Source organism: Rattus norvegicus, chromosome 1, assembly GCF_036323735.1.
Source record: "Rattus norvegicus strain BN/NHsdMcwi chromosome 1, GRCr8, whole genome shotgun sequence".
Lineage (NCBI taxonomy): Eukaryota > Metazoa > Chordata > Mammalia > Rodentia > Muridae > Rattus > Rattus norvegicus.
In genome coordinates, this window is record NC_086019.1 from 22,951,506 (window position 1) to 22,978,196 (window position 26,691).

The window sequence follows — 26,691 nt, forward strand, 5'->3', positions numbered from 1 at the left end:
GAAACAATTGCCTGTCTGACGATGCAATGGGAAAAAGTCTCACTCATCAGAAAGCAGAATAGAGGCTTTGGTGCATAAAGAACTACAAAAATGGGGGTTGGGGATTTAGCTCAGTGGTAGAGCGCTTGCCTAGGAAGCGCAAGGCCCTGGGTTCGGTCCCCAGCTCCGAAAAAAAAAAAAAAGAACCAAAAAAAAAAAAAAAAAAAAAAGAACTACAAAAATTAGTCACCAAATCTCCAAATCAGCCACACATCAAATCAGCCATCAGACAGAATAGTCTGTTCTCAGAATAAATACAAAAGACCAACAAGTACTTGAAACCAGAGTTTCAGATCCTTTGCCAGTTAGAGAATTTCAAATTAAACTTTGAGATCTTTGGGAGTGTCCTTGGTGCCACTTTGATTAAAGAATCAGGGGTTGGGGATTTAGCTCAGTGGTAGAGCGCTTGCCTAGCAAGCAGAAGGCCCTGGGTTTGGTCCCCAGCTCCGAAAAAAAAGAAAAAAGAAAAAAAAAAAAGAATCAACTACATGTGACCCAGTCCAGACAATGGAGTTTTACTTAGTGGTATAAGAGGTCTATAGTAATAGGTTTCCATATGGCCCCCAGTGGCTCCTAATGCTAATTGTCCCTCCCCACATTCCTTCCCTTACTCCTCTCTTCTTTCCCTTCTCATCTTGAGATTCCATTTCTCAGTCAGAACAGCCATCACCAAGAAAACCAATAACAATACCGTTGAGGGTATGAGAAAATCCAGCCCTTAATCCACTGCTGACGGGAGTGCAGACATGTGCGGCCACCTTGAAAGTCAGTGTGGAGTTTGTCCAAAAAGTGGACAAACAGAACCATTCCTATTCTACTCTTGAGTATCCCTAAAGGACTCTATATCCTGCTACAGAGACTCTCACCTATAGATGCTCATTTCTAGTCTATTCAAAATAGCAAGGAGATAAAATCAGCTTAGACGTCCATCAACTGATGAATGGTAAGGAAAATGTACTTACATAGAATAGGACATTACATGGCTGTTTATAAAAGGAAACTGTGGTATTTTCAGGAAAACTGATGCAACCCAAAATCACCATGTTGAACAAAATGAACCAGACTCAGAAGTCATATGTATGTTTTCTGTAGTAAGTAGATCTCAAGTTTAAATTATATATGTATATATGTCTTCGTAGACTTGAAACTAGACTGGGTTTCATGAGAGAGCTGGACAAAGTCTTCAAGGCAAGGGAAAGACAGATAACAAAGCAGAAAAAAAACTATCAAGAGGAAGAAAAGAATGAATTAGCAAGAGGAGGGCAGGGGAGGGCAGTGGGAGAGGGGAGCAAACAGCCAAGTATAATAACACATTTGTATGAAAATGCTGCAGTTAAATCTGCTACTTTGTATGCTAACTTAAAAATAAATTTAACATGAAAGACACTTTTTAAAAATACTAAATGGCCCTAAGACCATTTTCCACAATAGATTTTTCCTATCGTGGATTTACAGAAAGTGCAGATACAGAAGAAGCCAGTTCTACGTCCAGACTTGTTTACTTTCCATCTCAAATCTGTACGCGGTATGAAATCCCGGGAATTTCCAGGGGGAAGCCAGTGAAACTGGCTTTGTCTGAACTGAGGAGAGAACCTGCCTGAGGGGGCTGTAGGATGGGAAGGGAAGACTTTGTAGGAGCCTGGGAAAAATGACTGAGTACTTCCGCAAATAAAGGGGTTTGCCAGCTCCTTCAAATGAAAATCCTGAGAATAAATAATAAAGAGGAAGCTACTTGCTTTAAGTGTTCTCTTTGCTCTACCGTACGATGACTACAGTAGTTTCCCAATGATTACGCTATGTGTTCCATGAAAAGCGGTGCAACCTGTTCACGTGTGTTTTTCCTCCTTGGCTCCTCATGTTGAATGGAAACCAGAATTACTTTGGAGTTTTCATATTATTTTTTGAAGCTTTAGTGAATTAAATAATAAGGTTTATCATTCTATCAAAATGAAATGGCATAAGCAGCCTGTGGAAAGTCTCACAGGAGTATATATCCTCTAGAGATTCGATTTGCATATTCATGGAGATAATTTTTGTATCAGATCTTAAAATAAGAAACCTCATATAGCATGCCAATAGGTGATTATAATCAACTGACTATTCATCTGGATTTTAGAAATTTACAAAGACAGACCGGTTACAGATCAGATGAATTGCCCCCTCGCATTCAGCACCATGATTATCTTTTGTGCAATACAGTTCTTCAACCCTTATTATCTATTTTCAAACTTTATAGGGAAAAAGCTAAGGATGTACTTTCATTTCTTTTAAATCAACAGCCTTCGAAGAGATTTTCAAAATGTTAAATTTGCATATAAATTCGCTGAATGAAACTTATGGTTTTAACATCGTGGGTGTTGGGCTGGAGAGATGGCTCAGCCGTTAAAGGCTAGGCTCGTTAAAGGCTAGGCTCACAACCAAAAACATCGTGGGTGTTTGTCAAGTTTGTAGAGCGTTCGAGAAATTCCTGAGGATCGTGTGACTTTGGTTATACTGTGTTTCAGTAGCTCCTCCTCCCATTGTATCAAATACTTCTCACGTGAAAACACACATGGCCTGGGAGAGTCAACACTCTCCCATGTCTTACCGTGAGACTCTTGTCATTGGCATCACACGTGTGCAGGTCTCTGCTAAACTCAATCACTGTGTGAGTACTGTTCTCCATGGCATAATCTAAGTGGTAATCTTGCTGGGCATCTTTTTCCAACTCCTTGTCTGCATTTGTGAAATAGTCCTGTGGAAAAGAGGAAGAAAAAAAGAACGAAGATCAGGATATTTAAAATATATATTCTTGAATATGAAAAGAACTTAAGAGAGTTTAAAGAACCTTTCAAAGCCCATTCTTGGTTTGTTATTATAATACCCTTTATGTAAACCCACGTTTTGAATCCTGGGACTTCCTAATGGACCTGATTATTACATATTGAGAGTCGATGGTCTAGGAAGCCAGTCTACATTTAAACAACTGGCCTGCGAACAAGCAGCGGAGATCCATGCTACCCTCAAAGCATCAGAAATGAACGCCTATTTGAGGTCCTTGTGTGTACAAATGAAAAGGGAAGTCAGGCACAGTGTAATGTATCCCTCCAAGAGAGTCAGCAGCAAAGCCAGAGCCAACCCCGAGCTCAGCCCCCTCTGCTTTTTTGACCTCCTACGGCTTCCGTCATTCATAACTCCAGCAGTGCGGGGAGTCACTGGTAATCTCACAACGAACTTCAACAGCACATGCTCATTACAACGCAACGCACAATAAACCAAGAAAAGAAATGACTAAATTATGAGGTATTGACAACTGAAAAAAATCTAGTTCTGTGTGTTGTTTCTGGGATGCAGACAGGAACAGTAAAGGGGGCATGGGCTTGAAGGCAAATGACCGGAATTGGACTTGCAGTTATCCTGATGAATGGCCTTAGACTGTATTAGAAATCAAAATTCTGAGATCTTTGGAGGAGAGCAAAGTGGGGATAGCTTGTAATTTTGTTGTAGATTTTGAAATAGTCTATAGCTTACCATACTAAAAAGGACCAAACTAAGGTGTTCATTTTTATTGCTTAATGAAAATAGTTTTCTATATAGTTATATAATAGTTTGTATACAGTTTAATAATGCTTTTCAAATTCTAATGTATTTTATTTTTGAAAAGAATCGTGTTGCATTAGAATATGCATGCCATAGCATAACTTTGATGACTATAACTGACCTTAAATTATATCTGAAGAATTGATGGCTGTGCTAGACGCAGAAAACACAAGAGACGCCTTTAACTACATCTGAGAGAGTCACTTGAGTGGCCCTTGGCAAGTTTATTCTCAGTAACATAGTTATCAAATGTGTGGAAGTTGACACCCAAGGTCTAGATATGCAAGGTCGTTTTTAATGCAAGAATGCCTCAGATAATTGACAACAAACGGAGTCTAACTAGCTTTTATTTATGTCACATTCTGGTAGTGGGTGACAATTGCAACCTGTGCTATGCTCCAGGGTCTGCTGCAGCATGCTAGATGTACAACAAATCAAGACGGAATCATTTTCCCATTGTAAACAACACTGAAGCAAGGAGTGCAGGATCATCCAGCTGGAAATGTTGACTGCTGTTAGCCAGAGCTCACAGGATGTATGGCCTTCTTCCCAGTGGTGCCTACTGCTGGACTCTGGTGGATCCATTTGTTGTATTAATTTTCCCTGCCTGTAGAAACTCATTACATCAGTTTTGACATAAAAGATTCCCTATATGTGTTAAACAGGAGGGCTGACTGTTTTTTCTGAGAACTGATGTTGTGAACATGAAAACAATTTGGATGGCGAATCCTGTGCTGATGCCTGTGTATCTACTGGTCTCAATTGCACAGATCTGAGCCCTACAGTGACACCCCAAGGCCTGTGGGAAGAAGGGACTGGGAACAGTTGTGCCTTTACACTTGACCCATGTCTTGTTATGTTCTTCATATAACTATGCGAACAAAATCAATACAACACAAACCATGATCAGTTCGAAGAGTAGAATAATTATCCTGATCTTTCAAGTGTTTTCCAAGCCTATATTTGTAGAAAATAACCATCCTGCTTGCCAAGTTTCCATTCATCTCATTCCTGCTCACCAAATACTAACTCCTATTATCTACTCTTCTCTGGCTTCTCAAAAAAATAAGCTATGAATTAGGGGGAGAAGCCTCACATATCTATCACTGTAGACCCCTCACTCTGTCACAGATTAATTAATACTAAGTATATAAGTCTGTATGTATGTGTATGTATGTATATATGTCTATATGTGTATGTATGTATGTATGTATGATGGATGTTTTGGTACCATGTGCTAGCCAAGTGCTCTATTATGAAGGCATGTCCCCAGTACTCTTTTTAGAATTTTTCCTTTTTTTTGCAATAGTTTTACTAAGTTGCCAAGGGTGGGTTTGAATTTATTCTGCAGCCCAGGATGGTATTGAATTTGAAGTTGTAATCCGCCTGACTCGGCTTCCCAAAAAGCTGGAATTGAAGGTCTATGTAATCTTTAATGTTTAGGAAAGTCTGGGGTGAACTTTTGTGTGGTGGCATTCATCTGTGGAAGCAGCACGCAGAAGAATGAAACAAGAAGATTCTTGGGGAGTTCAGGACCTAAGGAACACTGTCTAAAAGAGGCAGATAGTTTCAACATTGGTGAAGCAAAATATGGATGAATGTTATTAATATTAAATTGATTCATAAAATAATTGAGCCACATAATGATTTTCCCCCGATTTCCCCATTTTAGAGGCTTACTTATCAGGTATCCAAATGATGTTATCGCATATATATTTAGTTCAGATCATCAATGGCTGAAGGTCTACATGGCTCCAGGCCTCCCAACCACAGGCATCTTTAGAAGATGTCAACATTTTCCGACCTTCACCCTGTGTCTTCTCTCTCACAGTGGAAATTCCAGCCACCATACTTGAGGGCTCTTTCCTTACCTTCTATCTATCCTAGAAAACATCAACTTATATAAATCATAAATCATAAAATCTACATCTAAAAGAAACATATAGAATAGGTGGAATAAAAGTGAATATAAATAAAATACAGAGGAAAAGTCACATCGGATTGTGCAGACATTCAACATCTATGTCGTGCACTTCTTAATGAAAAAATTGGAAAACTTTAGACAAAAATAAAGAGACGTAAGCCAATAAAAGTCACTCAGGAGAATGGACAATCAAAGTGGTCTCATAAGTGAAATGCCTTCCTACCAAAGCACTTGAAACTTTATCAAATGTCTTAAGGAAACTAGTTGAAGTAGAAATTTCTGGTTTCTTCGGAGACTTGGTTGTATCAGGTGATGCTTTTCTGGACACTGTCTTATGAGAGGATATTTTGCTGAGAACAGACACGTGATATTTTTCTGGAGGTTGACTGGAAAGGGGGCACCTGTGCTATGGTAGAGCAGACATGGGATGTTTGGAAAGTATAGTCCAACAGACAGTGGACAATGCTGTGGCCTTGAATTGCCTTGCCACTCTTTGCTGGTCTTCGTTGGGCTTTGCTGACGCTGGTCTTCACTGATGATTCTGTGGCATTCATTCACCTTGCCTTCGCAGACTTTGTAGAGAGAAATGCACCAGTGAACTCCTCACGATATTCTGGTGGCTCCTTGTCACTTCTGCAGACTTGGGCCGATGGGCAGAGACTTGCAGTTTCTTTTGGATCAAACTGCCCTTGCTGGGTTGTTAATACTGTTTGTGAATGGATTGAACTGCCCTTGCTGATTTGTGTGCACTGAACTGCTGATATCCTCAAATCACAGACTGCATTTGCTTCAAAGAACTATTTCTAAACAGGCCCATGTCATCTTTTACCCTATTAACCTTTCCTTTCTACTACCTCTGGTAGATAATAGCCTAGAAGGGAGGTTAAAGCATTCAAGAACCCTTATTAAAGTACATTTAAAAAAAATAAGCCTATAGGTGGCACCCAACGTGGGTGCCGATGCTTCCTAAACTTTCCTCGAAAGACATTTTAAAATATTGCAAATTGATATTTCTCCTAGAACTAGGTATATATCTTCATAAAAGTAAAGACGGGAATAATTTGAAAACAATAATGAGTAATGACTGCAGTCACAGGCTGCAATATTAAAATAATATATCATATATATTTAGACGAGTCAACAAAAGTAAAACGGTCATTTAAATGTCCTATAAAAAGTCTAATCCGGCACTCTGCACACATCTCTGACGCCAGAGGAAAACACCAAAAGCCATCTGGAACCCTAAAGCTCCCAGAAAGGCAGCGCAGATCTTCCTGGTTGCTGCCGCTGCAGAGAGCTCATAAGCAAACGCCCACGAGGAAACTTGAGCCTCGGGACCACAGGTAAGACCAACTTTTCTGCCGCAAGTGACCTGCCTGGTGAACTCAAGACACAGGCCCACAGGAACAGCTGAAGACCTGTAGATAGGAAAAACTATACGCCCGAAAGCAGAACACTCTGTCCCCATAACTGGCTGAAAGAAAACAGGAAAACAGGTCTACAGCACTCCCGACACACAGGCTTATAGGACAGTCTAACCACTGTCAGAAATAGCAGAACAAAGTAACACTAGAGATAATCTGATGGCGAGAGGCAAGCACAGGAACCCAAGCAACAGAAACCAAGACTACATGGCATCATCGGAGCCCAATTCTCCCACCAAAGCAAACACGGAATATCCAAACACACCAGAAAAGCAAGATCTAGTTTCAAAATCATATCTGATCATGATGCTGGGAACTTCAAGAAAGACACGAAGAACTCCCTTAGAGAACAAGTAGAAGCCTAGAGAGAGGAATTGAAAAAATCCCTGAAAGAATTCCAGGAAATCATAAATAAACAAGTAGAAGCCCATAGAGAGGAGTCACAAAAATCCCTGAAAGAATTCCAGGAAAACACAATCAAACAGTTGAAGGAATTAAAAATGGAAATAGAAGCAATCAAGAAAGAACACATGGAAACAACCCTGGATATAGAAAACCAAAAGAAGAGACAAGGAACTGTAGATTCAAGCTTCACCAACAGAATACAAGAGATGGAAGAGAGAATCTCAGGAGCAGAAGATTCCTTAGAAATCATTGACTCAAGTGTCAAAGATAATGTAAAGCGGAAAAAGCTACTGGTCCAAAACATACAGGAAATCCAGGACTCAATGAGAAGATCAAACCTAAGGATAATAGGTATAGAAGAGAGTGAAGACTCCCAGCTCAAAGGACCAGTAAATATCTTCAACAAAATCATAGAAGAAAACTTCCCTAACCTAAAAAAAGAGATACCCATAGGCATACAAGAAGCCTACAGAACTCCAAATAGATTGGACCAGAAAAGAAACACCTCCCGTCACATAATAGTCAAAACAGCAAACGCACAAAATAAAGAAAGAATATTAAAAGCAGTAAGGGAAAAAGGTCAAGTAACATATAAAGGCAGACCTATCAGAATCACACCAGACTTTTCGCCAGAAACTATGAAGGCCAGAAGATCCTGGACTGATGTCATACAGACCCTAAGAGAACACAAATGCCAGCCCAGGTTACTGTATCCTGCAAAACTCTCAATTAACATAGATGGACAAAACCAAATTTACACAATATCTTTCTACAAATCCAGCACTACAAAGGATAATAAATGGTAAAACCCAACATAAGGAGGCAAGCTATACCCTAGAAGAAGCAAGAAACTAATCGTCTTGGCAACAAAACAAAGAGAAGAAAAGCACACAAACATAACCTCATATCCAAATATGAATATAACAGGAAGTAATAATCACTATTCCTTAATATCTCTCAACATCAATGGCCTCAACTCCCCAATAAAAAGACATAGATTAACAAACTGGATACGCATTGAGGACCCTGCATTCTGCTGCCTACAGGAAACACACCTCAGAGACAAAGACAGACACTACCTCAGAGTGAAAGGCTGGAAAACAACTTTCCAAACAAATGGTCAGAAGAAGCAAGCTGGAGTAGCCATTCTAATATCAAATAAAATCAATTTTCAACTAAAATTCATCAAAAAAGATAAGGAAGGACACTTCATATTCATCAAAGGAAAAATCCACCAAGATGAACTCTCAATCCTAAATATCTCTGCCCCAAATACAAGGGCACCTACATACGTAAAAGAAACCTTACTAAAGCTCAAAACACACATTGCACTCACACAATAATAGTAGGAGATTTCAACACCCCACTGTCATCAATGGACAGACCATGGAAACAGAAATTGAACAGAGACGTAGACAGACTAAGAGAAGTCATGAGCCAAATGGACTTAACAGATATTTATAGAACATTCTATCCTAAAGCAAAAGGATATACCTTCTTCTCAGCTCTTCATGGTACTTTCTCCAAAATTGACCATATAATTGGTCAAAAAAACGGGCCTCAACAGGTACAGAAAGATAGAAATAATCCCATGCGTGCTATCAGACCACCACGGCCTAAAACTGGTCTTCAATAACAATAAGGGAAGAATGCCCACATATACGTGGAAATTGAACAATGCTCTACTCAATGATAACCTGGTCAAGGAAGAAATAAAGAAAGAAATTAAAGACTTTTTAGAATTTAATGAAAATGAAGGTACAACATTCCCAAACTTATGGGACACAATGAAAGCTGTGCTAAGAGGAAAACTCATAGCGCTGAGTGCCTGCAGAAAGAAACAGGAAAGAGCATATGTCAGCAGCTTGACAGCACACCTAAAAGCTCTAGAACAAAAAGAAGCAAATACACCCAGGAGGAGTAGAAGGCAGGAAATAATCAAACTCAGAGCTGAAATCAACCAAGTAGAAACAAAAAGGACCATAGGAAGAATCAACAGATCCAAAAGTTGGTTCTTTGAGAAAATCAACAAGATAGATAAACCCTTAGCCAGACTAACGAGAGGACACAGAGAGTGTGTCCAAATTAACAAAATCAGATCTGAAAAGGGAGACATAACTACAGATTCAGAGGAAATTCAAAAAATCATCAGATCTTACTATAAAAGCCTATATTCAACAAAACTTGAAAATCTGCAAGAAATGGACAATTTCCTAGACAGATACCAGGTACCGAAGTTAAATCAGGAACAGATAAACCAGTTAAACAACCCCGTAACTCCTAAGGAAATAGAAGCAGTCATTAAAGGTCTCCCAACCAAAAAGAGCCCAGGTCTAGACGGGTTTAGTGCAGAATTCTATCAGACCTTCATAGAAGACCTCATACCAATATTATCCAAACTATTCCACAAAATTGAAACAGATGGAGAACTACCGAATTCCTTCTATGAAGCCACAATTACTCTTATACCTAAACCACATAAAGAACCAACAAAGAAAGAGAGCTTCAGACCAATTTCCCTTATGAATATTGACGCAAAAATACTCAATAAAATTCTGGCAAACTGAATCCAAGAGCACATCAAAACAATCATCCACCATGATCAAGTAGGCTTCATCCCAGGCATGCAGGGATGGTTTAATATACGGAAAACCATCAACGTGATCCATTATATAAACAAACTGAAAGAACAAAACCACATGATCATTTCATTAGATGCTGAGAAAGCATTTGACAAAATTCAACACCCCTTCATGATAAAAGTCTTGGAAAGAATAGGAATTCAAGACCCATACCTAAACATAGTAAAAGCCATATACAGCAAACCAGTTGCTAACATTAAACTAAATGGAGAGAAACTTGAAGCAATCCCACTAAAATCAGGGACTGGACAAGGCTGCCCACTCTCTCCTTACTTATTCAATATAGTTCTTGAAGTTCTAGCCAGAGCAATCAGACAACAAAAGGAGATCAAGGGGATACAGATTGGAAAAGAAGAAGTCAAAATATCACTATTTGCAGATGATATGATAGTATATTTAAGTGATCCCAAAAGTTCCACCAGAGAACTACTAAAGCTGATAAACAACTTCAGCAAAGTGGCTGGGTATAAAATTAACTCAAATAAATCAGTAGCCTTCCTCTACACAAAAGAGAAACAAGCCGAGAAAGAAATTAGGGAAATGACACCCTTCATAATAGACCGAAATAATATAAAGTACCTCGGTGTGACTTTAACCAAGCAAGTAAAAGATCTGTACAATAAGAACTTCAAGACTCTGAAGAAAGAAACTGAAGAAGACCTCAGAAGATGGAAAGATCTCCCATGCTCATGGATTGGCAGGATTAATATAGTAAAAATGGCCATTCTACCAAAAGCGATCTACAGATTCAATGCAATCCCCATCAAAATACCAATCCAATTCTTCAAAGAGTTAGACAGAACAATTTGCAAATTCATCTGGAATAACAAAAAACCCAGGATAGCTAAAACTATCCTAAACAATAAAAGGACTTCAGGGGGAATCACTATCCCTGAACTCAAGCAGTATTACAGATCAATAGTGATAAAAACTGCATGGTATTGGTACAGAGACAGACAGATAGACCAATGGAACAGAATTGAAGACCCAGAAATGAACCCACACACCTATGGTCACTTGATTTTTGACAAAGGAGCCAAACCATCAAATGGAAAAAAGATAGCATTTTCAGCAAATGGTGCTGGTCCAACTGGAGGTCAACATGCAGAAGAATGCAGATCAATCCATGCTTATCACCCTGTACAAAGCTTAAGTCCAAGTGGATCAAGGACCTCCACATCAAACCAGATACACTCAAACTAATAGAAGAAAAACTAGGGCAGCATCTCGAACACATGGGCACTGGAGAAAATTTCCTGAACAAAACAGCAATGGCTTATGCTCTAAGATCAAGAATCTACAAATGGGATCTCATAAAACTGCAAAGCTTCTGTAAGGCAAAGGACACTGTGGTTAGGACAAAACGGCAACCAACAGATTGGGAAAAGATCTTTACCAATCCTACAACAGATAGAGGCCTTATATCCAAAATATACAAAGAACTCAAGAAGTTAGACTGCAGGGAGACAAATAACCCTATTAAAAATGGGGTTCAGAGCTAAACAAAGAATTCACAGCTGAGGAATGCCGAATGGCTGAGAAACACCTAAAGAAATGTTCAACATCTTTAGTCATAAGGGAAATGCAAATCAAAACAACCCTGAGATTTCACCTCACACCAGTGAGAATGGCTAAGATCAAAAACTCAGGTGACAGCAGATGCTGGCGAGGATGCGGAGAAAGAGGAACACTCCTCCATTGTTGGTGGGATTGCAGACTGGTACAACCATTCTGGAAATCAGTCTGGAGGTTCCTCAGAAAATTGGACATTGAACTGCCTGAGGATCCAGCTATACCTCTCTTGGGCATATACCCAAAAGATGCCCCTACATATAAAAAAGACACGTGCTCCACTATGTTCATTGCAGCCTTATTTATAATAGCCAGAAGCTGGAAAGAACCCAGATGCCCTTCAACAGAGGAATGGATACAGAAAATGTGGTACATTTACACAATGGAATATTACTCAGCTATCAAAAACAATGACTTTATGAAATTCGTAGGCAAATGGTTGGAACTGGAAAATATCATCCTGAGTGAGGTAACCCAATCACAGAAAAACACCCATGGTATGCACTCATTGATAAGTGGCTATTAGCCCAAATGCTTGAATTACCCTAGATGCCTAGAACAAATGAAACTGAAGACGGATGATCAAAATGTGAATGCTTCACTCATTCTTTAAAAGGGGAACAAGAATACCCTTGGCAGGGAATAGAGAGGCAAAGATTAAAACAGACACAGAAGGAACACCCATTCAGAGCCTGCCCCACATGTGGCCCATACATATACAGCCATCCAATTAGACAAGATGGATGAAGCAAAGAAGTGCAGGCCGACTGGAGCCAGATGTAGATCTCTCCTGAGAGACACAGCCAGAATACAGCAAATACAGAGGCGAATGCCAGCAGCAAACTACTGAACTGAGATTAGGACCCCCGTTGAAGGAATCAGAGAAAGAACTGGAAGAGCTTGAAGCGGCTCGTGACCCCATATGTACAACAATGCCAAGCAACCAGAGCTTCCAGGGACTAAAGACTATACATGGACTGACCCTGGACTCTGACCTCATAGGTAGCAATGAATATCCTAGTAAGAGCACCTGTGGAAGGGGTAGCCCTGGGTCCTGCTAAGACTGAACCCCCAGTGAACTAGATTGTTGGGGGGAGGGCGGCAATGGGGGGAGGATGGGGAGGGGAACACTAATAAAGAAGGGGAGGGGGAGGGATTAGGGGGATGTTTGCCTGGAAACCGGGAAAGGGAATAACACTCGAAATGTATATAAGAAATACTTAAGTTAATAAAAAAAAAGTCTAACCCACAAACAGTCATATTTCAACAAAAGCATTCAAGCCACTAGAAGAGATTATTCATGGCCAAACCTCTTGAAAAGCATGCAATAGTAGGGCAATATCAACTCTCAGCCATAGAAGGGACACCAATGACACAGTTAATGTTATAGATCATGATGAAGAACTGAATTGTCTTCCTGCCCAAGGTTGAGAATAATTCTTGAAAGCAAGGCAAATAAATTTACACATACACACAGACAAACACACACACACACACACACACACACACACACACAGGGTGGGGGAGCAGGGAGAGGGGGAAGGGGAAGGGGAGTGTAGGGAGAGATGGAGAGAGGGAGAAGAGAGATAAGGGAGAGAGAGAGAGAGAGAGAGAGAGAGAGAGAGAGAGAGAGAGAGAGAGAGAGAGCATGCCCCAGGAAGATATTGACAACCCCACTCTTAGAGGTCTAGTCTATCCTCCATTGTTCTGTGGCCCTATTGAGTCCCCCCAGGCCCTAAGGAATGGCTTCAGATTATCATCTTTTAATCGATATCACCAAAGAACATTTGACTTGCAAATCTTGCTGTCACTTCAACTGTAATGAACCCAACTGGAACCTTGTATTTCCACCCCTGGTGTGTGCATATGTTTTCCAGATTGTCTTAAATGATCCTGACACCCTTCCAGCTACCCAAATTCAGAGCTCTTGTATTTATAACTTTTTCCCTCTTACTCCTCCCTGTATAGACAGCTTCGGCCCCTATCAAGTCAGGCATTGAAAAGCTTAATCTGCCTTGTTTTATTTCATTTCAACTACTCACGTGACCCTATCAATTAAATGGCTCTGTCAAGGTTTGCTTGGAGATGTCACTGCATTTATGTCAAGATGTCACTACATTTTATCCAATAGCATGCAGTACAACATACTAAAATCTAGATCCCTACAACATACTAAGATCTAGATCCCAGGTTCTTTGTTTTCCTCAAACCTACCCTAACCTACCTTTCTACAGTTGTTATGATTAATATGCTCACTGTGTATTATTTTCTACAAATATTTAAATATCAGCTTTTCACCTTGTTTCTACGCTTCCTTTCTCCCTCTCTAGTCTTTCAATGTAACTGAGATCTCCCTCCATTAACATCCTCTGCTGAAGCTCTTTCTTTTTTCTTCAAAACCCATGGTTCTATTTCTCTATTCAGTTTACATGTTTGCTGCTGTCCTCAATCTCTATTCCTCTGCTTGTATTTCTATGTAACGAGTAATACTTTCTAGAAAATGCAAAACCATCTCAAGCCAGACACAACTACCAAGAGATGGACAAGTAAACCTAGTAATCTAGTTATATATTTCTACATTTAAAATGGTCAATCCTATTGTAAATGGAACCATCCCAAGGTGATCTAATGTATTATGTTAACATGTCCTGTCAATTGCATCTTTAAGACCTAGTGTGGAAGATGCTGGAATAGATTAGCTCCTGGCATGCTCAGCTTTCTGTGACACTCTGAAGTGCTGTCATGATCTTTCAACCCTCCTATGAAAAGTATCTTGGGCGAGTGAACTCACGATTTAGCTGGGGAAGTCTATGAGGTGACTATTTTACACAGTAAGGACATTTGAAAGAAGAAAGAAGAAAAGGATGCATCTGGCGTGTGTGTGTGTGTGTGTGTGTGTGTGTGTCTTTCTAGCAGAGGAAAAGTTGAACTTAGGGGACCACAAGGAAGTGTGTGGACAAGAGCCAAGCTCATCCTTCAGTGTTCTGTTGCACAGCATAAATGGCATATTGGAAAATCTTCAGGTGCAATTAAGGGAGGGAAAGGAAAAAAAAGAGGACAAAAACATCTCAAACGTCATGTCCTTCAGACATTCTTACTAGGGAAAGCAAAGGAAAAAGAAAAAAAAAGCAAATACAGTGTCGAGAGTTAGATTGGTTAAATTTAAAAAAAAATGGTAGATTTGAAGAGGTTGTTTGCTGACAGCTCAAGAACCAGACAAATTTGCTGTTTGGGAGTGTGGGTTGTTAAAGGAGCATTGTTGTCCTCTAGAGAGAAGAAAATGACACTGGAATACTAAAACATTAACCAACTGAGAACTCAAATATGGATAAATGATATGATATGATAAAATGATACTGTATAATGCTTGTGATATTAGATTTCCCAGCTCATTTTCACTGTATCTTATTTCTTCCTTGATAATTTAACCAAGTAATGCCCTGATCAGTCCCTGATCTACACAGCACATGGAAACACACACACACACACACACACACACACACACACACACACACACACACATCTGCACTGCACATGCGAGAGCAGTCATTACTCAGCATCTGCCTGCAGTACATGATGGGCTGAGACTTCAAACAAGCACGGAAATGTGGCTCACAGAGCACAGGCATTGTCATGCTAGAATCCTGAGGCCGTTATAAAATTTTAATTGTACCACCTATGCATTAAATGCACTGTTATAAATGTCACATAAAATAGTGACAAATAAAACTTCCCAGTAAGATGAATTAAGAGTGGCTGGAGAGAAGCTCAATCAGTAATCATCTGTTGCACAAGCCTGAGGATCCAAGTTTGGATCCCTTACACCTGTGAACAAAGCCAGGCATGGCAATGTGCACCTGTGACTCCGACACCATGAGGGGTGAGGGCAGAGATAAGCAGATCCCTGATATTCATTGGCCAGCCAACCTAGCAGAATCTATGAGCATTTAGAGTTAGATTCAGTGAAAGACTCTGAGTGACAGTTAAAAAAAAAAGTTGAGAGGACTCAAGACTCAAGACACCCGATGTCCACTTCTGGCCTCTACACAAACCCTACCACCACCACACACTCATAATACACACACATACACTCATAATACACACACATACATACACACACACTCATACTACACACACACACTCACTCATATACACACTCAAAACTACACACACACTCATACTACACATTAACACAAACGCACAAGCTCACACACTCATATTTCACATGCATGCACACCCATATTACACATTCACACACACAAACACACTCTACTGCACACTCAGACATATACTACCCACTAACATAAACAGACACTCACAAACTCACACATCCATACTACACATACACTCATATTACACAATCATGCACACAAAAAACACACACTCATAAAGACACACACCCAAACTACACACACACTCATACAAATACTCACACACATACTACACTCTTACATACTAAAACACACTCACAAACTCATTCACTCACACACCTGTACTACTCACATACATACTACACACTTTCACACACTCACACAAACACACACAGAGACATACATCCTATACACTGACACACATGCATATGCACACTCATATACATACACAAACACACGCTTACACACACCTATACAAACACACACACACACAGACTTGCACATATACACACACAAAGGCACACACGCTTTTTTACTAATTCATTAAAATAGGATCTCACAACATGAGGGAGCTCAGTGAGGATTGAGGGAAGCATAACCTCACAGAAGCTGGAAGGGTTTACGAACGGGATCATGCAGACGTCACTAACAATGCAAACAGAAGCGCTGACACACAGAACGCAGGTTTGGCTGTGTTCAGTCAGCTTGAGTGCTCTGTGGAACAAATATGAAGCACGGCTATCCCACCTCTTGCTTCTTTTGTGTGGGTCTCCATAGATTCTACGGCAGACAGCCCAACTTCCATATGGACTTACATTGTTTGGATTATGGACTATTTTACTGACTACACACTGACCTTGTTCATATTTTCCTAATAAAATATCATCCAAAATTGAGTTAACCAAACCCAACAATGAATCTTCCTTAGCTGTGTTCCAGAACGTATACCTCCTGAAGCACGCTCTCACACAATATTCTCCTCTGCAACATTTTATACTTTGGTGTTAAAAAAAAAAAAGAAATGTATAATTGAGGTTTGAAAATGCCATGCGACAACAGCAAAGTAAGTTGCCCCCACCAGCAGTTGGCAGGGAGTTGGCAGTAATTATTTCTCAGGACGCCATGAACGCTGGCCGCCATTTTCAAAGTAAGAAAATATACCAAAAAGCTAGTTTTGCTGACAGCATTGTTGGGGTCTCTTGCCCAGAAAGACCATCACACAGATGTTTCATTGCTTCCTGCTCTTTGTCAGTCTTTTTCCTCCTCTCTGAAATGAAATGTCTGCTGTAGAATAGAGCTTGGACGGATGCTGCGTTAAACAGGATGACGCAGAAACTCTGGGGGGTGTTAGAAGAGATATGAATAGGCTGGTTCAGCCCCGGGAGTGGAGTGTAAGCACAGCTGCACAGAGGTCTAAGAGAAGCAAGCGTGTTAGTCTGTCATCATCTCTCCCAACAGGTGCCTGCAGTTCCTCTTCTGCACCTAATACCCAGAAGCCTAGCACATCCCACATTTCTGTTTATGATATCAACTTCTGGGTAATGTTAGAGCCGTGATATAATATCGACAGGCTAATAAATACTGCTGAGTTAAAAAGGTATCTGTGAGCCGAAATGATCAGGAGCTTGTACAAAGCTGGGCGGGCGGGCTGCATAAACAAATCTTCACATTTCAGTAACTTTCGAAAGGAATTTCTTCGCTAAGAAATCAAAATGAAATTTCAAAATAGATCTTGGGTGCGCTTAGGAAACAATATCAGGCAAACTTCTCTCTTGTTTCTCACGAGAGTCTATCTGAATCGCAAAATGTGAACCCGGCACTTCTTTAAGGTGCCACCCAAGGAACGTGATTTTCTGACTGTGTTGCACTCTGATATGCACGCGCGTGCACACACACACACACACACACACACACACACACACAAGGTCAGTAGCATCTGTTCATCTCACTTCAGCTTTCATGTATAAAGTCATCTGTAGAATTATGACACATATATGATAAAGTTAACTGTTAGACCCTTCAATCCTAACCATTTGGTGGAAAAAAGTATCTGTCTTAATCATTAAAGTAGCATTATTTTCCTTCCTTCCTAGCCCATCTTCTAATTTAAAAAAGAATGCTTAGAACACCTCACTTAAGAGCCTAGGTTTATATTATCCAAGCAGCAATAAAACAGCAAGCTTTTTCTTTGTCTCTAGGCTCCTCCCCCCTCTTTTCCTCTCTCCTCCCTTTCCTTTTCTCTTGCCTATTCCCCACTTGCTTCTTCTCATGCAAGGGTGAGTCCGTGTGTGTGTGTGTGTGTGTGTGTGTGTGTGTGTGTGTGTGTGTGTGTACGTGTGCCTCTGAATAAAGTATTCACAGACTACTGTGGAGGAGGAGAGATGCAGATTGTGACCAAGAGATACAGAAATCTCTCAGTAATCCCACTGCTTTTAGTTCAGCAGAAGAGAATTGAGCAGATTTTAGATTCTGATAGGTAAGAAACTGGGACCTGAAGATAGGGTTTCGATTGTGGATAAAGGAAAGGGAAGGAAAAATGGTCGCTCCTACTTTTTAACTGTAGCTAGCAAAAACTATCATTTACTGAGGTAGGGAAGGCTGGCCAGGAGACTGGTTTGAAATGACTCATGCTCAGTTTGAGCAGAATATCTATACTGCGATGGGCAGGTCAGAAGGCAGGAAGTATTTTAAGAAAGGTGGAAGCAATGAGCCAATTAGGGACAGGCCTCAAAAACTCAACAACTTACTCTTGGGGCCTTCCGAATACTGCTTTTGAAAGGTAAATATTCTTATTTTTATGTTTTTCAGATTTAAAGATGAACCGATCCACTATATATAGTTAAATACACCTAAGTTTATGAAAGGGCTAAAGATGAGATAATTTCATGAACTTGTAACAGCTCCATACATAATACACACGAAAAACTGTCGTTTTAAGAGCATCATGGAGTGTTTTAACGGTTAAGTCTTCCTCCGCTCATTCCTTGGACTATCCGAAAGCATATGCGTGTTGTGGCTGGAAACTAATTCTGAGGTAAATCTAATCCTGGGGCCCCAAGCATGCTTTCTCCCACGGGCTTTCCTAGCATGTGTTTGCGCATGCGTTTTTGTCTGGGAGTGGAGTGCGCATGTGCTCCAATGTCCTTCCTCAGTTGCCATCCACCCCTAAAGTTCCCCAGTGTGACTGGACTGGCTTGCGGCAGCAGCACTCCAGCTTCCACTTCCCCGGCTGTTTCCTTGATTCCGGAGCTCCAAAGACCAGGCAGGCCTCCTGCTTGTGTAACAAGCACTTCATTGTCTAATCTGCCCTTCGCTCCGGGTCCCTGGAGATGTCTCTAAGACATGAGCGCACAGGGCCGAACACTTGAAGTATGACATTCAGGACCTCACAGCCTCACAGAGCCACCCATTCCAGGTTAGTATCTCGGACACAAACACTGATACCAGGCTACAGTATTCTTCTACCCATTAAGGTGTGCCAACTAGATCTGTAGTTTTCTGGAGCATTACGGGTGATGGTTCTGAAGGAAGTCAGCCCGCATGACAACGTTCATTTTCTCATTGTGAAAACACTGTCTTTGGGTGTCCAAATTTCCAGAAGTTTCAGTGACCTTCAGAATGCTGTCATTCATCCACCCATCGTTTGAAAACGCTATTCCTAGAAAGGGCCTTTTGGTGTAAACCTCCCGGGACATAGTAAAGTGTCACTATTGAATTCTTTGATGTGAACAGCTAGCTAACACAACTTCTGTTTACCAGGTCCATTACAGTGAACTGAAACATGCCTAGTAAACTGAGACCTTTACCACATGAAGCAGATTTAGTACAATTTTACAAGGTCGTACACATCCAGTTAGTTTTATTCAACTAAATTGTTACTTTCACTTATATTTTAGACAAATTTTTAGCCTCTGGTTTCCACACATTATTTTAGTGTACTGCTGTTTTTTTAAGCCCTCATCTGTAACCTGAGGTGGCCACATTGATGCCGTGTTTGGGTAGATAACAAATATTTATGATTCTAACTAATTCAATATTTTAATCTATTCTCTAAATGGATAGAATGAGAAGCCCTGATAAACGCTTAACTGTATCATTCAGATGCACCACTTGCTTAAGGCCTTAATCTACGAGAACAATAATTCAAACACAAAGGAATACGTAGTCACATCCTACAAATTATGTTTATGGAAATAAATTGGTCTCCAGGCGTTCACGGTCGAAACAATCACCACCCAACTGTCTGCACTTTGTTTCTAGACTTCCTCACATTTTAAGCTCCCTATCTGTATACTTAGCAAATGCCTTTTCAAAAGCTGGGAAGTTCTCATAATTCACTCCTGAATCACTACAGTCATAGCTCTCAATTATAAAGTTCTGTGAGTAGTGTTCTCTGCTAAGAGCTTTAATGCCTATTTTGTTTAATCCTTGCAAAGCCCATGAGCTAAAGAACATGAACTTCCTTCTGCACAAAAGGAAACTACCACTTAAGGAGGGTTGAGGTTTTGCCAAGGGCCACACAAGAACTAAGCACAAGCACCGGGGAGACTCATACTACCCAGCCTAGAAGACTCCTGGTCCTATCCACACCAGTTACCCAGTCATCTTTCTTGAGATCCTGCCAAGCACAGGGAATTGTTCCTGCTACCTCAGGGAGGTTTGGCAGCGCTGACACAGTCATCAACCTACAATGTTCCATCCCTGCCCTAATAAGATACTAATTATCTGCCACTCCTTGTACCCCTTCTCTGGCTCCCTCTGCAAGGATAGCCTGAGGGCATTTTTACAGCTTATTAACAATCTTGAAGAATGGGGGAGGGAGGAAAAGATTATCTATGAATGTAATGAAAAACACGAGATTTTCAAATATAAAAGAAAGCGTTACTGTTAACTCTAATCAGAACCCTTCTCTTGGTAAAATATAGACTGGGGATAACCTGGGGCCTAGGACCTTCAGTTAATAATGAAAGAAACAAGGTAGCCTGTGTAAACACATAACTGTTACCTGTTTCACTGTGTGTGAGTAGATAATACTTTTGCTTAGAAATGCGACTAGTACAAGCCAGCAAAAGGTGTGTAGTTGTTATAGAGAGGGCTATGGGAAGGAGAGAAAGACCCCTTGCTAAGCATACTTTGAAACACACTTATACTCAAAGGGTAAAAACTGCTGCGAATGTCGCAGCATATGTATTTGGGGAAATACTTAGAACTATATGCAAATTCATTAAATGTTTCTTAGAAGTGTTTCCTCGCTGAGAACAACCATCTTGTGTTTCCATTTTAAAGCATCCTGTTGAACAGCTGTCCAGGGATCACCCCATCAAATGGTGGCTGCGAAATGGCTTTCTATGGACTTCTCTCCCTGGAGTCTTCCAAGCCACTGTAAGTTAAGATACATGATTTCCATCACAGAACCTGACCACAGAAAATCAGTAACTTACTAACAGACTTGCCTTCCCACTAGAATTACCTCAGGAACCTGAAATGTGGCTTTCTTGTATCCATATGTGGTCTTCTTCAGTCAGGGCTGGGTACTGAGACATTGGAAACTGTGGCAGGAGCACCTTTGCACATGTGTATGGAGGCCAGAGGAAAGTCTCAACTGTTATTCCTGAGGAGGGTCTATTCCAGTTCTGAGACAAGCTCTCACACTGGAGACTTGTGCTCATGGGCTAGGCTAGGCTGAGTGGCTAGCAAACCTCAAGGGCCATTCTATTTCTACTTCTCCAGAGTAGTGGGTTACATGTTTGACACCATGCCTGGCATTTTCACATGGCTTCTGAGGAACGGATTCAAGTCGTTGTACTGGCAAAGCAATTACTTTACCAACTGATAATGTCCCCAGTCACTGGGGAACATTTTTAAAAGATTGAATCACTTATTTTCTGAGGTGGAACTAGATGATATCCTTCCCAATTCTCAATTATCTGGCATCTAATCACAGCTGTGTAGTCTGCCGAACCATGAACCCCCTCTGTCATCATGGCGCCCAACACTGAGACGGACAAAGAGCCCATGTGGTCCAGAAACTCCTTACAACAAAGGGAAGCCATATTTCAGTTTCCTGAGGTAATTCAGTATGAAGGCAAGTCTGTTAGTTAGTTATTGATTTTCTGTGGTCAGGTTACCTTTTCTCCAGGAAAATAGTTTTCCTAAATTCAAGGTCATCAGAGTCCTTTATTCACAGGCAACACTCATTTCTTCCTAGTATGTGACATTCTGGGTTGGAAACACTACAGTCAACCACCAAAGACAATCCTCAACACTGAGGGCACTTTTCTCCTGCTTGTGTGAGTTAGACAGGCAGCCACACCTTGTCACACCCCTCCATTTGAATTCTCTGCCCAACAGTTCTCACTTTCTGATACCTTTTTTTTTTTTTAAATAATTACTTGCTTATGGAAACTCCTATACTGAAATATAGGCTTGTAAGACTCCTGGTGCCCTCTGGTTCTATGATGTGCATCTAGAACTGTCAATATTGCCTGAATGGAAGGTCGAGCATCCCAGCATCTTCTGCCTATAGGTGAGTCCTCCACTGAAGCTACTGTGTGGAAACCACAGGTGATTTCCATGATGAGTAACCCAGAGTTTCCGCCTATATATTGACCTCACATGGACCATTTGAATGTTACATGATCAGCACATCTAAAAAGACTTATCAAAATGAGGGGTACATGTCCGTGACATTTATAGTAGAATAAATATAGTAAGAGACATAGTTCACAGTGTACATGAACATTTGTTCTTTAGAAAGGAAACGAATACGTATATGGAGGCTTCTTATAGAAGTCTAAGTGGCACCGAATGAGCATTCAGAGGGAATGACTAGTAGGCTTTGGATCTATCTGTAAGGCACCAAAAAGGCACTTAACAGTTACCCAAGACTTACTCATCTACAACACGAGAACACAGCAGAGGTAGGAGGTTTGAAAGGAAGCCATCAAACTCTGATGGGGTGATGATTGAATACACAAACCAACATTTAGCCTGCAAAAGCAGTGGAAAGACCTCATAACACTTAGGCTCATAGGTGAACAAACAATGCCTTCTTATTTATATAGCAATCAAATTGATACCCCTGGAAGTGAAGTTAATGACGTTATACTCATTACTTTTTTACTGGGGAAGAGGAGAGGTGTGTGTGCACACAGCATGTATAGACCAGAGGATAACTTTCCAGAATTACTTATCTCTTCCCTCCAAGCAGGTTCCACACACTAAACTCGGGTCATCAGGAAAGGCAGTAAGCAGTGCATTGAGCCAGCACCCTACAATTACTTTTCGAACAGCCTTTACTCAAATGCTTGCAGTATGCTGTCCTTCAAACAGATATTTTTACTCTAGAGTTTAGCAAGTTAAAAAAAAAAAGATATAAAGTTGAAGCTGGGTGTGGTGGCCCACTCCTTTAATCCCAGTGCTTGAAAGGCAGAGGCAGGTCCATCTATGTGCGTTCAAAGCCAGCCTGATCTACAGAGCGAATTACCGTACAGCCAGAACTACATAGAGAGGGACCCTGCCTCAGAAACAAAACAAACAGAAAATTCCGGACATGAAAGAAATTATGCTTTATGGGTTACATTTTTTTTAGACATGTTATATATAACCCATTCTGTGATTTATTTCTCTCAGGTTTGAAAAAAGGTATTGTTAAACAGAGAGAGAGAGAGAGAGAGAGAGAGAGAGAGAGAGAGAGAGAGAGAGAGGAAAGAGATAAAGAAAGACAGAGACAAAGAGAGACAGAGACAGAGAGACAGAGATAGGCAGAGACAGGCAGATAGAAAGACAGAGAGATAGATAAAGAGAGATAGTCAGAGACGAGAAGAGAGAGAGAGAAATTTGAAAGAAGCTTCCTAAAGAGGTTGTTCTTTCTATTTGAAAGTTCTTTACTAGTGATTAATTTTTATTAGAGCAAATCATTATGAGGCATCCGTATGCACCATTATTGTTGTTGTTGTTGTTGTCATTACTACCCCTGAATCAAACATTCCCAGAAACACAGTACTCCTTAATGAATTCATCCCTTTTGTGAGTAATGTTAACAGCACCCTTTTACAAACTGAATCAATCAAGCACCATTCATTTTCTTTGAAGTGGACTCTGGCTTCTCCTTCCAAGATTGCCAGAATCCGCCTCTGGTAGCCCAAAGCCTTGAACTCTGTTTGTCAATTCAGGTGCGTTGTTTCCTTGGCTCTGAGGCCGGCTTGTTTCCCCAGGCTGATTATGAAACCTCCTACTCTTGCCAGGAGAGGCACACAGCTTACAGCCGAGCGCCATCATCTTGTATCTGAACAGTGGGACTTGTCTCCTTGTTTAGCCATGCTGAGAGCAAGAAGCTTGGAAAGGTCCCTTCTTCATCTGGAAGTCGGGGGCATGGTCCCAAGATTTATAAATATCTCGTAACGAAGCTGCAGCTGAGCTGGGTCGGGCTTGCACACGCTCAGGGTCTTTGCCAATATTGCTTTGTTGCAGTTGGCTGGGGTGTGCTTAAAAAGAAGCACATCGTTAACCACAAAGAATGCTCACTGCTTTCTGTGATTTCGGATCTCTTGAGGGAACTTCCTCAGTGAGGGGCCCGGCAGCAGTGACCCAGATGCTCCACGCTGCTCCACACAGAAAAGCTTCAGTTTCTGAATGGGCCAACAAGCAAGGTTACCACAAATGATGACATATGTGTCGGACTCCATTCACTGGCGACGACGCCTACCCCCATAGGAAGGGTGAATCCATTTTTGTGCAAATCAAGAGCACGTCCGACAATGATGCTCTCTTCTCTCGCTCACACAAACTGGGCATTCATACACAGGGTTACTAGCCTCGAATGGGCACTCACAGTTGCTAAATGGTTCCGATGGGGGTGGAGTTGTTGTGTCAAAGGGGCAAAGAACAGGGGAAGGACAGGAACCCATCAGAGGAATGAAAGTCTGCCTGGTGCGGTTCTGAGAAGCCAGTTGGAAAGGACAGAGTGTTTCCCACCCGGCCCGGCTCCTGCTGACTAGACAGTGACCTGCCATCACCACAGAGGAACTGTAGTTCTGTAAGTATAAAGTCCCCAGTTTACCCTTCAGACACTTTATCCTGTAGATTTCCCAGAGGCAGGCTTCCCTTCACAGCAAACCCTCCCTCTCTTCCTTGGCATTTTGACTGTAGCGGGACAGGTACAAATGGTGGTACTTTTCAGAAGGCCAGAAGACCCCAAAGGGGCAAACTGAACTTCCATAATTAACAGGTCCTTAGGTCTGGGCACTGTTTGTTTTGAAACAGCGTCTTATTATGTATCCCAGGCTGATCTTGGCATTGGCATCCTCCTGCCTCAGCATCTCTAGTGTTGGAATTACAAGTGTGTGCCACCATATGGAGCCCCAGGTATATTTTTTAAACTTACTAAGCCTGTTACTTTGCTGATTTATGGAAACATATATATATATGTATATGTATATGTATATGTATATATATGTATATGTATATGTATATATGTGTATATATTTAAAACATTATATATAATGATTATTATATATGTAATGATTATATGTCATATATGATATATAATGATTATGTTATATATGATATATAAGATGTTACACATAATATATGGCATATATAATATATTACAATATGTTTTATACAATATATAACAATATTACACATGTATATATACACATATATGTATATATGACTCTGTAACATACATGTGATATATAATATATAATATATAATGATTATGTTATATATAACATGTCATATATGTTTACAATGTATATTATATAATAATATATATACATACACACACGCACGTGTGTGTATTTGTGTGTGTGTGTGTGTGTGTGTGTGTGTGTACATATGACCCTCTGTAAGCCAGTCAGCAAATGTTACAGTGTCATCTACAGGTAGTTCTCTTGGGTTTAACCTGAACCAGTAAACTATTAAAACCAGTAAACCAGGTAACCATTAAAAAAGACAGGTTTGTCAAAGTTTAGAAATCTTATATTGGGAAGTAGGTGCATAGAGAGAGGGAACTGAGTGGCTTAACAGGAGGTGGGGGTGTAGTGGGGTGAGTACCATTAGAAGGAGAGGATTAGTTAATGAATGAACATTGTCTCCTGATGTAAGTAATGTCAAAATAGAGTAGGTTTTATATATACCTATATATATACACACATATGTGTGTGTGTGTGTGTGTGTGTGTGTGTGTGTGTGTGTATTTAAACAAACCAGAGGCATGGTGAAGGGAGAAAGGTGTGGTAGAATCCATTTTTCCAAAAATGGTCCCACTAATGTACTCCGTTATCAAGATGAGGTCTGTGTTTCCCGTCCTGAGTCTATGAGTCTGAGGCAACAGCAAAAAGATGTCAGTGACTGACTCAGACATAGGTCGCAAGTGGCCACACTGAGTTTCTACCTTGGCCTCTGGGGATGGTCAATTGAGACCAGCCGCTGTGCTGTGAGGAAGCCAGGCAGCCAGGTGGAAAGGCCACAGTCACAGCACAGAACTGCCCGAAGGGGGCCCAGCCACTGGTCAACGTCAGTGCAGACAGACAGAAAGGTGAGTAAGCCCTCCAATACTTCCAGACACTCCTCTTAGACTTGACACAGAACGGCGAGCAGCAGCTGACCCCACCAAGCCCTGACTGCTCAAATCATATATGAAACATGACGGTGTGCTAAAATACTCTGTTTGGGGTAATTAGTTTTCTTTTTATATAAGAGTCAATAGCCCAGATAATAACCAAGACTCCCAGATACCGAAGTCACTTCCTAGCACAGAATAAATACCCTGGAAAGAAATTAGACTTGCCTCTCGCTGTCCCATGGGCTTTCATAATTTGTGTTGATAATTGATTCAACTTGAGTTTTTTCCTTCTTGGTCCAAGATTAAATCATCTGTCAGCTGGACCCAGTAGAAAGTGTACATGTGTGCACAGACTTGACACACACACACACACACACACACACAC

At 40.8% G+C, this 26,691-nt stretch overlaps 1 protein-coding gene and 1 long non-coding RNA gene across 3 annotated transcripts in view; one reads left to right on the forward strand and one right to left on the reverse strand.

The window, feature by feature from the left end:
• Positions 1-26,691, reverse strand: part of Moxd1 (monooxygenase, DBH-like 1) — a 90,057-nt gene that overhangs the window by 56,963 nt on the left and 6,403 nt on the right. For both annotated transcript variants that reach the window (XM_220095.10, NM_001427764.1), the window contains one exon: positions 2,627-2,773. In XM_220095.10, the coding sequence (XP_220095.5) occupies positions 2,627-2,773 (147 nt within the window). The remainder of the gene's footprint in view (positions 1-2,626; positions 2,774-26,691) is intronic.
• LOC134484971 (uncharacterized) lies at positions 18,781-22,448 on the forward strand. The gene is made up of 2 exons (XR_010062814.1): positions 18,781-19,151; positions 21,023-22,448. It is a non-coding gene; the product is annotated as an uncharacterized LOC134484971 (long non-coding RNA).